Source organism: Salmo salar, chromosome ssa14, assembly GCF_905237065.1.
Source record: "Salmo salar chromosome ssa14, Ssal_v3.1, whole genome shotgun sequence".
NCBI classification, from domain to species: Eukaryota; Metazoa; Chordata; class Actinopteri; order Salmoniformes; family Salmonidae; genus Salmo; species Salmo salar.
In genome coordinates this window covers 13380790-13394740 of record NC_059455.1, presented here as the reverse complement: position 1 = coordinate 13394740, position 13951 = coordinate 13380790, and the positions used below count along the sequence as shown (strand labels likewise).

General features: G+C 42.0%; 2 protein-coding genes across 3 annotated transcripts in view; one reads left to right on the top strand and one right to left on the bottom strand.

Moving 5' to 3' along the window:
- Positions 1–461: 461 nt before the first annotated feature.
- Positions 462–2363, top strand: LOC100194659 (ubiquitin A-52 residue ribosomal protein fusion product 1like 2). The gene is made up of 5 exons (NM_001139743.1): positions 462–474; positions 1056–1167; positions 1531–1617; positions 1985–2087; positions 2212–2363. Exons 2-5 carry the CDS (start codon positions 1065–1067, stop codon positions 2303–2305), a joined length of 387 nt encoding a protein of 128 aa, NP_001133215.1. The 5' UTR covers positions 462–474; positions 1056–1064; the 3' UTR covers positions 2306–2363.
- Positions 2364–2420: 57 nt separating this feature from the next.
- Positions 2421–13951, bottom strand: part of LOC106568943 (homer protein homolog 3) — a 57838-nt gene continuing 46307 nt past the window's right edge. For both annotated transcript variants that reach the window (XM_014139804.2, XM_014139805.2), the window contains 4 exons: positions 13119–13275; positions 5482–5589; positions 5046–5126; positions 2421–3983 (listed from right to left, as the gene is read on the bottom strand). In XM_014139804.2, the coding sequence (XP_013995279.1) occupies positions 3798–3983; positions 5046–5126; positions 5482–5589; positions 13119–13275 (532 nt within the window). In that variant the 3' untranslated portion in view covers positions 2421–3797. The remainder of the gene's footprint in view (positions 3984–5045; positions 5127–5481; positions 5590–13118; positions 13276–13951) is intronic.

The window sequence follows — 13951 nt, the reverse complement described above, 5'->3', positions numbered from 1 at the left end:
CTGAAGAAGCACAATTTTACTTTTGACTGAAGAAGCGAAACTTGCGGCACTACCTGAGCTGCCTCGGCTTCCACGGCTCACGGCCAAGCGTCCACCTGCCCTGCCAGGTGACTGAGATGAGTGAGCTCTGGCTCTGTTGTTGGTGAGGTTCAATTTTATAGAAACCGCAAAGGGGAGACATTGCAACACCTATGACATCTGCTTGCTGCATTGCTTTCCAAAGACAACATATATAGAAAAAGACAAAGCCCGGGAGGCATTTGAACACTGATTAAGGCAATTATCTTCCAGCATGGCATGATTTGCAACACTGGTCTGCCATCCCGATTTGCAATCCTATCATGTCTGGTGGTCAACGCGCCAAGAATCCTCCAGACCAGTAGATGGCGGTAACGGTGCATGATGTGTTAGAAGGGAGAAAACGTTCAAGTTCCTGATGTTCTGTTCTCCTGAAGCCAGCAGTGGTATTTGACGGTGAGTTGTTTAACCAGCTAGCTAAAGCGTCTACATATCCCCTGTTATGAACATATGTTGAGGATCAGCAGTTAAGTGTCTAGATATCTGAAACTGACTGGCTGATAGCTCCAAGGTGTGTGAGAACAGGTGGTTGGCTAACATTAGTTGATTGCTAGCTTGCTAACACCCGTGGCCCAGTGTGCCATTTCCAAATTAGCTAAACCCAACAGCCACATTACGAATATTTAAATCATGATAATCATGTTATCTAGGAATAGTTATCAGATGGGTGACTGGTGAAATAAATTACTGTAACGTTATTCAGACAATTAACTAAACAGCCCGGACCAAGCTGACACTCATTGCCAGTTTTTGATTAGCTAGCTAACGTGAAATAGTAGATTTATGAAACCAGTAGCCTGCTGATTTTCCCAGACAGACACATGATAAAGCTAAGTAGACATTCTCATTAGAGCATGCATTTTTTTTCGTCCAGGACTAGGATTCATATTTTTCTAGGAAACTGGCCTAGCTATGTTTACGAAACAAGCAACTGCTGTCAATTAATAAATGCAACCCCCGCCTTGTTTCTACTACAGCCATCAAATATGCAGATCTTTGTGAAAACCTTGACGGGTAAAACCATCACCCTTGAGGTGGAACCCAGTGATACTATCGAGAATGTGAAGGCCAAGATTCAAGACAAAGAAGGTAAATCAATCTCAGCAAACGTTGCTTGGCCCAGATCTAGGATCAGTTTACCCCAGGGCTCTCAACCCTGTTCCTGGAGAGCTACTGTCCTGTAGGTTTTCACTCCAATCCTAATCTAGCGCACCCGTCTCAAATGATTAACTAGTTGATAAAACTGAATCAATTTAGTTACAACTGGGGTTGGAGGGAAAACCAACAGGAGAGAACCAGGGTTGGAGAACCCAGGCTTTCCCTCTCTAAATCCTTCTTCCTTAGTTGGACATAAAATCCACATTAGATCTTTGTAGACGGGCAACTACTTCACTTAGGTACATGTGGATGGTTTCTGCCGAACATACTTATGTTTGCTGCTTACCCTTTCAGGTATTCCTCCTGACCAACAGCGACTCATCTTCGCCGGCAAACAGTTGGAGGATGGCCGCACGTTGTCAGACTACAACATTCAGAAAGGTACTACTTGACAAATTCAATTATCAATAATACTGTTTGTTCAGACCATGACGGACAATTGCTCAGTCTTCAGTGTTTACCCTAATCATGGCATTGAGGCTTATATCATCTCTTCATAGTCCATGGGAACATATGGACCTTCTGTCTAATGGTATGCATGCTGTAATATTCACAAATCGCATATTAGCAGGTTTAATGCCTCCTATATTATTGAAATGTTTATATAAATACAATGTCAGTTCAAATGTCCAACTTTTAGAAACACTTTGATACTCCATGGAAAACAGTGGACAATCTTTTATTTCAAATACAATGAAATAAAGAATACTGTGTAATTCTGTTCACGTGTCACCACTTTGCTTTCCAGAGTCCACTCTTCATCTCGTCCTGCGTCTGAGAGGAGGTATCATCGAGCCTTCCCTGAGACAGCTTGCACAGAAATACAACTGTGACAAAATGATCTGCCGCAAGTATGTCTGCTTCCATTAACTGAAGACAAAATAAAATGTACACCAAGTTACAGCCATCTACTGATCCGTGTCTGTGTGGAGATTGGGGTCTTATCATTTGATGTTGGTGCTCTCTGCATTTCAGATGCTATGCACGTCTTCACCCCCGTGCAGTCAACTGCCGCAAAAAAAAGTGTGGGCACACCAGCAACCTGCGCCCCAAGAAGAAGCTGAAGTAAACTAGCGTTCTCTTTGATCTTTTGTCAATGTTTTCAATAAAAAAATTGAAATGGAAAAGACTGTCATTCATGCTGCATAAACTTTGACTTACTATACAGAACAGGGCAAATTTTCTGATTATTCCATGTCCTTTATTTTTTATTTTTTTTACAATTTCCTTGAACAAGGCTCATTAAAAATGCAACATTTTTCTCCACTTGTGCCTTGATTTAAATATCATATGTGCAATTAAACTTGCAATTAAATCAGGCATTCTTTAACAGTAAATGCAAGTACATCCACTCACATAAGGCATATAGTATTGTCTCTAAGCTAAACATTAAGCCCCATCTACTGCTATTACTGGTAGATGCTGGAGGGAAATAACCACAGATCAGATGAATTCATTCAAGTGTCAATGATACAATTAAATCTCACTACTGGACAATCTGGCTAGAGACAACTGCTCAAATCTTAATTTATACATTGATTTATTGCATGTAATTCTTATTGCCTAAATCATCTACCTAACCTAAGCTTTAATTTAACATTCTATGAACACAGGAGAAGCTGAGTCAAGCTTTCGAAAGCTCTTACTTTGAGAACTCAACTCTCTTTGGTTCTTAGATAGTTGGAACATTCACAGGAATTCAAGATACCCTCATGCTTCATACCTCTTGTTATCACACTACTACCAGCATGCCATGGTACCAATAAAGTTCTAGATCTACATCTCAAACCCGGAGACAGCTGACGTGTCAAACAGTACAGTGACTCATTGTTTACAGATCGCTCACTTCTTTGACGCATGCGTTTTATTGGATACATGAATCGTCAACTCCACTGCGGCAGCATATCTTTCGGCCTCTGACACTTTGCTCAGATGTATAAAGAAAGTGAATATTTTGTCAATTAGGCAAATTTATTTTCCTCTTCAATATCAATTATCTTGAGTTGTATTCTAATTGGATGAGGTGATAGCTGTCAACCACATTTAAAAAAAATCCATTTTCTGCATTGTGTACTGCTTCTTTCCAAATACATAGTTTGGTTGCATTGAAAGATCTCTCCAGACCATTTTTATATAATCTCAATTAACAGATAATCCATGTTGCTCATTATAACATTACATTCCCAATTTTGTATAAAATCAGTTGATTTCAAAAGTATGAAAACTATATCTACAAGCACCTAATGATCTCATTCTTGACAATATTCCTAATCTCAAATGAACAGTCTAGCATTTAGATCATTGCCTAGAATGTTAAGACAGCAACATGAATTACAGCACAACATCGGACATAGCAGATACACTGCCTAGGTAACACCACAACCTACGCTTAACAAGCTGTACAGTGATGCTGCTGCTGCTGCAAGGACCCAGAGCAGCCATCTTCCCACAGCAGAAGTGGTGTTGTGCTTTATAGCAAGAGAGGACCAGCTCGTTCTCTTTTCCAAATTCCTCTCTTTGCATTGGCCATCCCTAAGAGACCCATCCTCTTCTCTTTCACACTATTTGTCAATGAGCTTGACCAGGCTCTGCCGAAGGTCATTCAGGTCAAAGATCTTGACGTCCAGGATCTCGATGGCCCTCTGCACTTCACTCTCCGTGCGGTCCCGCTCCTCCAGGGAGGCGGACAGGTTCTGCTCCACGTTCTGCACCCGCCGCTCCAGCTCCAGGTTACGCATCTCCATCTCCTGAGAAACCACAGAGCATCCTACTTGCTTGTTGTTCAAATCAAATTGTATTGGTCACATATTTAGCAGATGTTATTGCGGGTGTAGCAAAATGTTTGTGTTCCTAGCTCCAACTGTGCAGTAGTATCTAACAATTCACAACAATAAACAAATCTAAAAGTAAAAGAATAGAATTAAGAAATATATACACTACCGTTCAAAAGTTTGGGGTCACTAAGAAATGTCCTTGTTTTTGAAAGAAAAGCACATTTCTTGTCCATTAAAATAACATTTATCAGAAATACAGTGTAGACATTGTTAATGTTGTAACTGACTTTTGAAGAAAGTTCTTTGTTTTGAACCTGTAATCGAACCCCCAAATGCTGATGCTCCAGATACTCAACTAGTCTAAAGGGCAGTTTTATTGCTTCTTTAATTAGCACAACAGTTTTCAGCTGTGCTAACATAATTGCAAAAGGGTTTTGTAATGATCAATTAGCCTTTTAAAATGATAAACTTGGATTAGCTAACACAACGTACCATTGGAACACAGGAGTGATGGTTGCTGATAATGGGCCTCTGTACGCCTATGTAGATATTCCATAAAAAAAATCAGCCGTTTCCAGCTACAATAGTCATTTACAACATTAACAATGTCTACAATGTATTTCTGATCAATGTCATGTTATTTTAATGGACAAAAAATTTGCTTTTCTTTCAAAAACAAGGACATTTCTAAATGACCCCAAACTTTTAAATGGTAGTGTAAATATTAGGATGAGCAATGTCAGAGTGGCACTGACTAAAATACAGTAGAATAGAATACAGTATATACATGAAATGAGTAAAGCAGTATGTACACATTATTAAAGTGACTAGTGTTCCATTATTAAACCAGTGATTCCATGTCTATGTACATAGGGCAGCAGCCTCTAAAGTGCAGGGTTGAGTAACCGGGTGGTAGCCGGCTAGTAATGGCTATTTAACAGTCTGATGGCCTTGAGATAGAAACTGTTTTTCAGTCTCTTGTTCTTGATCATGCAAGGTTTTACCAAATGCGCCTTCTTCAGTGTGCAGGTCTACCTGTAATCTATGTATGGCCTCTTCTCTTTCTTGCTCCATCTCATGGTATTCTTCTTTCTTGTTCTGCAGAATGTGGATTTCCTGGAAAACAAACATGATCATTCACAAGTTAGCCCAAGGTCCTTTGCCATCAGCAACACAAAACAAAGGAAGGTACAGGTTCACATTGGCCTTTCTTCCATTTAAAGACCACAACTGATTTGATCTCAATTGCCATCTTTGTGATAAGACTATGTTCTCCATCTATAAAATGGTATAAAATCTCATTTAAAACATTTAAACCCAGCTAATTTCGGCCTTGGTCTGATCTAGAAACGGCTCCCCCTACCCTCATCCATAAGCATGAGAAGCACAGCCTTACACTTGTTGCCGGAGGGCATATAAATGTACCTACAATACCTCCCTTTTACCCTGTGTGTATCTTGCCCCCCCTGACCTCATCTTTAGCCTTGAGCAGGGCCTCCAGTTCCTCCAGAGAACGAGTCAACTCGTCTTTGAGCATGTCACTAGGGCCGTGTCCGCCATGTGCCTCCAGATCAGCCACCTGCCAAAAGACGAGAGGTTTCAGTCACGACCAGGGGAAATGATCATAGACTTGAGACTGCAGCTCCTGTCAGATCTCTACAGGGAGCGGGAATGTTATTGTGACATGTGTGACAGGACCCCTGGGTCCAACTTTCTTGTTGGCACTTTATAGATTGCACTCATGAATGGTACTATACTTGAGTCCAGAAAAGAATTATCCCTTGTCTTTACGGCTTGCCCCTGCCATTTAACCTCTGTATTCCCACTGGTGGTCATTCAAATCCTTCAGAATCTTTTCTCTTTATTAGGGTCGTTCCACCTCAAAAAGCACAAGAAAGAGGATTTCGACACCCGCCATCTCAGATTGTTCTGTAATGGTTTCTGTTGGTGGATACAGATAAGATTAGCATTACTGCAACATTATTTGGTTGAAATGTAAGCTAATTGTATTGCACGCAAATTGGACATTTTAATGTATAGGATTCATTTAACATTCAATAAATATAGTATCTAACAATGAGCCCCCCCGTTTAGAGGAATTAGTCATTGAAGTTGTTCGGTTTGTCCCATCCTACATCCTGATATTTACAGGTTATTGAGAGCAACCCGTGTTTTACCACACTGCAGGTAAAGGAAAATACAAAAACCCTTTCCCCCATCTGTGGATAAAATGTCCTTGGTTATACAGGAAAAGTAAGGAACCCTGCCATCTTTCAACCTGGATAATTCCCGCAGGATACACCCCTCCAACCCCCTTATCCCTCTTCAACCCAATTAAGTAACAGCAGTGCCCCCTAAAAATACTGTTCATAGACATGCAAAACAGCAGCATCTATTGCTAACCAAACAATAAGTCATACACACTAAACATGTACAACAGTACAAAGCCCCAAATGCAAAAACTGGCAAGTAACAAAGCTATAGTATAGAGTAGGTAACAAAGTAAAAATATCGCATTGGATGATAAAGTCAAAGGCATAACGCCTCCTGCGAGGATCAGATATTGTGGTCTCAATAATACACACAGCATACAACATCCCCATGATCCCCCTTTACCATGGTCAAGGCTGCTGCCTTCATTGCGCAAGCCAAGGACCGAGACACCACCATTATCAGGTAACTGGGAATTGAAACCTCACTGCAGTGTTAACTCAGCCTGTAAAATAGGAGCTAAACTAAAATGGAGACCTCTAAAAGGTCTCTGCCACTTGGAGAGCCTTGAGAGAGGCTGGATTATTTTTAACTGTGTATGGCGGGGGCGGGGGTGGGGGGAGGGGGCAGATAGCTGCCAGCTCCCTCTGGTGATTTTTCATTTTTCTCCTAACTAGGGCATTGAAAGTAGGATATCGCTGTCCTACAAACCCCTCTCTCTTTCACCCCCAGGAGACGTGAACCATTTTTCAGCCACCTGGCCGCCCAATTCAGATCAAGAAAGCGAGAGATCTTGGACCACTAGACATGGCTGGCTTGCCTTTTTAGAGGACGATTAATGTAAAGACGGGGAGGATCGTAATCGTCTGGGACTATTGATGTATATCCACAGTACAGTAAAACACTGCATGAAGTGGTAAAATAATTGTGGAGATCAATGTTCTCTGGCTAGACATTATAAGCTTGCACCACTAAAACCATTGAAGTGGTCGAATCCAAAGGTTGATGAATCCAAAGAATTTCATCAACAGGCTTGGAGCCAGCAAATTCCCAAGTGACTCAGTACTTAGCAGCCAGCGACCCTGAAAAGACCTTATATTGATGACATAGAACTGGAAAAAATTGACAAAGCTTTTACATTTAATGCACCCAGCTAGCAATGATGCATTGGAGAATGTCTCATCATCCACTTGTCTAGTCGTCACAGAATATCCATTAAGAACAGTATTATATGATGTCTCAAATATATCTCAGGGGTGAGAGGTAAAATGGGAATCCATGTGTACTCCAAGCCACAGATGGATGAGATTCTCTGCAATCAGACTAATAATGCCTTAGAGCAGGGGTTTACAAACTGGGAGGGGGGGTCCACGGAAAAATTTAAAAATAAAAAAATTCAGTCCTATTATTTTTCGCTAAATTAAATATTGGTTTTATTATAGCTTACCTGTAGAACATGAGTTGTGTGATATTATCTATATTTCTGTTTCTCCTAATCCTCCGCCACTGACAATCATATTTTTTCTATGCAGTGATTTCATTTAGGATCAGGTTTTGCCTGCTGTTCAGTTGATGGATGCTGTGCTGGTCTGTTGTTGTTGTTGTAAAACCATGTGGGGTTCTTATGAGGACAACAACATTAAATGTTGGCTTCAACTTTTCATACGTAGCGTTACAGTACAATAGGAATCTCATTTTTGGTCACTTGCTTGTTTTAAAAACACGATACAATGACCCAACATCTCCAATGGCGAAGGTGAGATTACTGCTACCGCCACATAGACTTTATTAACGGGGCGGCAGGTAGCCTAGTGGTTAGAGCGTTGGACTAGTAACCGAAAGGTTACAAGATCGAATCCCCAAGCTGACAAGGTAAAAATCTGGCGTTCTGCCCCTGAACAAGGCAGTTAACCCACTGTTCCTAGGCCGGCATTGAAAATAAGAACTTGTTCTTAACTGACTTTCCTGGTTAAATAAAGGTAAAATAAAATAAATAAAAAATTGACTTTATTAATGAGCTTGCTTCAGCAACATCAACCAGTATTCAAATCACCATTCATACATCCAATCTATGTCCACATTATTCGGACATATTTTAGAACGTAAATAAATCATTTGAATGCATAATGTCATTAGAAAGGTATATAAAATATATAAAATGCATTCTTATTCAAATGGTAACGCATACTTTTTGGGAGGATTTTTGTTGTTGTTGTATTATGCCTATAACAATATATATAATTGAGGTCTTTGAATATTACAATGAAGTGCTTGAAAAAGTCCTTGAACTTGACATACCAATGTCTGTATGAAGCCTGTATTATTTACTCATTATAGGAATATTATAGCCTATAGGTCTACACATGGAAATATGTGAAAATATATATATTACAACAACAAAAAACCTTAGTAGGGAGATTTACTATTTGGGGGTCCTTGATAAGAAAAAGTTTGAGTTGGTTAATTGAATCGGGCAGGACTGAGTTTGGGAAACCCTGCCTTAGAGCTCGTGTCAAACTTCAATGCGGTCTGTGGGTGGTTCAACCTCAGTCTACATTTGAAATGACTAAAACCAAATTGGAACTATGTTGGATCTAGATTTATACAATCTCTTCACTCTTTCCATGTTGCTATCAATCACAGAAATGAAAGCTGGATAGTCAGGGAGCATAGAAAATTCCCCAAACTATGGATAGAGGAAAGTTTACTAATTTGGACGGCAAGGAAATAAACTCAGCAAAAAAAGAAACGTCCCTTTTTCAAGACCCTGTCTTTCAAAGGTAATTCGGAAAAATCCAAATAACTTCACAGATCTTCATTGTAAAGGGTTTAAACACTGTTTCCCATGCTTGTTCAATGAACCATAAACAATTAATGAACATGCACCTGTGGAACGGTCGTTAAGACACTAACAGCTTAAAGACGCTAAGCAATTAAGGTCACACTTAAACTTAGGACACTAAAGAGGCCTTTCTACTGACAGGGTCCCTGCTCATCTGCGTGAACGTGCCTTAGGCATGCTGCAAGGAGGTATGAGCACTGCAGATGTGGCCAGGGCAATAAATTGCAATGTCTGTACTGTGAGACGCCTAAGACAGCGCTACAGGACGGACAGCTGATCGTCCTCGCAGTGGCAGACCACGTGTAACAACACTTGCACAGGATTGGTACATCCGAACATCACACCTGCCGGACAGGTACAGGTTGGCAACAACTGCCCGAGTTACACCAGGAACGCACAATCCCTCCTTCAGTGCTCAGACTGTCCGCAATAGGCTGAGAGAGGCTGGACTGAGGGCTTGTAGGCCTGTTGTAAGGCAGGTCCTCACCAGACATCACCGGCAACAACATCGCCTATGGGCACAAACCCACCGTCGCTGGACCAGACAGGACTGGCAAAAAGTGCTCTTCACTGACGAGTCGCGGTTTTGTCTCACCGGGGGTGATGGTCGGATTCTCATTTATCGTCGAAGGAATGAGAGTTACACCGAGGCCTGTACTCTGGAGAGGGATCGATTTGGAGGTGGAGGGTCTGTCATGGTCTGGGGCTGTGTGTCACAGCATCATCGGTCTGAGCTTGTTGTCATTGCAGGCAATCTCAACGCTGTGCGTTACAGGGAAGACATCCTCCTCCCTCATGTGGTACCCTTCCTGCAGGCTCATCCTGACATGACCCTCCAGTATGACAATGCCACCAGCCATACTGCTCGTTCTGTGCGTGATTTACATTTACATCATTTAGCAGACGCTCTTATCCAGAGCGACTTAGAAATTGGGGCATTCACCTTATGATATCCAGTGGAACAACCACTTTACAATAGTACATCTATATATATTTTTTTTTTTTTGGGGGGGGTTATCCTATCCCAGGTATTCCTTAAAGAGGTGGGGTTTCAGGTGTCTCCGGAAGGTGGTGATTGACGCCGCTGTCCTGGCGTCGTGAGGGAGCTTGTTCCACCATTGGGGTGCCAGAGCAGCGAACAGTTGTGACTGGGCTCAGCGGGAACTGTGCTTCCGCAGAGGTAGGGAGGCGAGCAGGCCAGAGGTGGATGAACGCAGTGCCCTTCTTTGGGTGAAGGGACTGATCAGAGCCTGAAGGTACGGAGGTGCCGTTCCCCTCACAGCTCCGTAGGCAAGCGCCATGGTCTTGTAGCAGATGCGAGCTTCAACTGGAAGCCAGTGGAGTGTGCGGAGGAGCGGGGTGACATGCGAGAACTTGGGAAGGTTGAACACCAGACGGCTGCGGCGTTCTGGATGAGTTGTAGGGGTTTAATGGCACAGGCAGGGAGCCCAGCCAACAGCGAGTTGCAGTAATCCAGACGGGAGATGACAAGTGCCTGGATTAGGACCTGCGCCGCTTCCTGTGTAAGGCAGGGTCGTACTCTGCGAATGTTGTAGAGCATGAAGCTACAGGATCGGGTCACCGCCTTGATGTTAGCTGAGAACGACAGGGTGTTGTCCAGGGTCACGCCAAGGCTCTTAGCACTCTGGGAGGAGGACACGATGGAGTTGTCAACCGTGATGGCGAGATCATGGAACTTGCAGTCCTTCCCCGGGAGGAAGAGCAGCTCCGTCTTGCCGAGGTTCAGCTTGAGGTGGTGATCCGTCATCCACACTGATATGTCTGCAAGACAGGAATGTCAGTGTTCTGCCATGGCCAGCGAAGAGCCCGGATCTCAATCCCATTGAGCACGTCTGGGACCTGTTGGATTGGAGGGTGAGGACTAGAGCCATTCCCCCCAGAAATGTCCGGGAACTTACAGGTGCCTTGGTGGAAGAGTAGGGTAACATCTCACAGCAAGAACTAGCAAATCTGGTGCAGTCCATGAGGAGGAGATGCACTGCAGTACTTAATGCAGCTGGTGGCCACACCAGATACTGACTGTTACTTTTGATTTTGACCCCCCCCCCCCCTTTGTTCAGGGACACATTATTCAATTTCTGTTAGTCACATGTCTGTGGAACTTGTTCAGTTTATGTCTCAGTTGTTGAATCTTGTTATGTTCATACAAATATTTACACATGTTAAGTTTGCTAAAAATAAACGCAGTTGACAGTGAGGACGTTTCTTTTTTTGCTGAGTTAATAACACAAATTTCAGTGCAGTCCTCCGGACCTCAGTGAAGACCAAATGTGGCCCGCAGGCAAAATTAGTTTGACACCCCTGCCTTAGAAACATAAGTGGGATAGTGAGAACATGCAAAGAGCATGTTTAACATACTGCAAGGGGTGCCCCGTAATCCAAACCAACCAACACACCTTGATTAAAGCTTCAGGGAAAAGGTCTGCAGCCTCTTAAGGCCAGTGTTGTCAAAAGATGATAAAGTGAGCTACCAACAGACGTGTCCTTTCCCTTTTCTCCAAAGACTTTCATAAAACGAAAACCCATTGTCTGAAAAACGATGACCCAATCAAAACTTACATGACCTCCCCGGCAGAGAAAGGGCATGTCGGAGACTTTCAAACGCTGTCATTATCAGCGGCGGTGACTCATCACCTGTTCATGTTTGAGTAAGGCTTTGCTGCTACACTGGCCCACCGCCTTCTGTCTTGACTCTGTATGCAGCATTTTACAGCACCGGCGTTGATAATTAGATGTGACCTTAACTATCAAAATGTGACCTCAAGGTCACAGCATGGAGATAATTATGGTGTGAGCGAACGTGAGGTGAGGTATTAAGCACATGAAAATAACTTAAAATCTTCATCATGGTCATGTATTTAATTGTACTTCACATTCTACAACCGGAAATGTAACATATCTTTACATTCGACAAATGTATTTTTCACAATTCTGTTTTCTTGAACGGTTGCATGTACTTGCATAATTACATTGAACTTTAACATTTACCCATGATTCCACTGAGATTAGGTCCACTCAGTATTTGTGGGAACGGATATGGGTAAATCCATTTGAATTTAATCTCTTTTTGACAACCTCACTTTCGATTTGAACGAAAACTTCCATACATATTTGCACATTGTTTCTTTTCATATTTGCATATGTTGTAGTTTAGACCCTATTTTACTTATTTTATCTGAGGTTTTTGTGTTTTGCCTGCCATCAGACACAACATGATCTTGAATACAGGGTGGGTGTCATGTTTGGCTGACAAATGTTCAAATGGTACCACGAAGATGGTTGGAGGTCCAGACATCAGAATGTTCAATGTTGACTTGAATGGGAATATCTGGGAATATAGATAGATTACACATGACCATTTAAATTTACATTCGATGGTGGGTGGCCATTGTGGTAGTAATTAGAAGTTACAATTTCAATCAATCAAATGTACATTTAAATGGTGTACCAGATACATTGCAGTGGTCTGAAGGGATAGGTCCATTCTATGCATCCTATTTCTATGATTGAAATGCACCCATCATGTATTCAAGAGCATGTTGTGTCTCAACCGATGGCGGGCACAACACAAAAAACACAAATTATGTAAAATAGGGTCTAATCTATAACATATTTTAATATGAAGTTTATGCGTTTTTAGATAATTGATGTTAAAAGGTTAAAAAAAAATACATAATATAGATATATTTTTTTTAATTAAGAAACTATAAATTGTTTGACCAACATGTTTAGAAGCTTTTAAATTATATCAAACTCAACCGTTTATCTTTTCCAGTGATGAACACATGATATGGTCGGTTATGCAAAATGGGTCAACTTTGAGCACCTTGATCTCCTTAATGTTTTGGCATTCAGGTCCAAAAAGTAACTTTCTGACCACTTCTTCCATGGGCAAACGTGTATGGAACGTTTTGTTTGAATCAAAAGGGATGCTGTCAAAAAGTGATTGTATTTACCCATCTGACATGGCGTCCATAGTTCTAGATCAAAGAAAGTAAAGCAATCTGGTGGATCTTTCACGTGACAACACTCACCTGGTCTCGTAGCCTCTCGGTCTCCTCCTGGTAGGCAACTAGCTGCTTCTTCCACTGCTCCACGTTATTGTTTGCTTCATGTAGCGCCGCCACCAGCTTAGAGTTACTGTCCTGCAGGGTGAAGAGCTCTGCCTCCAGGTTCATCTCGCAGATAGACCTGGAAGACATCGTCCGAGACCTCAGACAAACATCCTCTGCCCTCTCAGGAGTGGAACAGATTTGAGGGGACATTCACTACATGGTGGAGAAGGGCTTAATGATAACGCTCGGTAACTAAGAGTGTCCGTACTTTACCTACTCTTGGGTAAAATTAGTGAAATTGGTCCATTAAATATGTTCCTGCTCCATGATCCTGTGCCCTTAGATGCCATGTAATTTTACCATTAGAAAGCTAGAGATGATCCAATCGTTAGAACTCACCATAGCAACCATAAAAGTTGCCTTGTGTAGTGATAATGTACAACAGTGTAATGGGCAACAGGGACAAAAGCAGAGTGAGTAGAAAGGGCGACTGAATAGCAGGGTAATATGCAACCTTCTCTCTCTCTCTCTCTCTCTTTGTGTGAGTCAGCACATTAGCTTTGCCACACTCCCCATTGCTCTTGTCTGGACCATGTGTCCCATAAGCAGCTCTATTCAATGGGGAAAGCGTAATCAAAACAGGCCATCAGAACTAAAGCAATAACTGGAAAATCCTCTTTACCAAAGCTCTGTTTTTGTGTGTGAACCTTTGAGATCCAGACCAATTATCTTACCTTCTAAAATGGAACAGTCGGGTTTGAGACCAAGAACATTTCCACAAAACATTCGGTGTACTTTCAGACAATGAAACA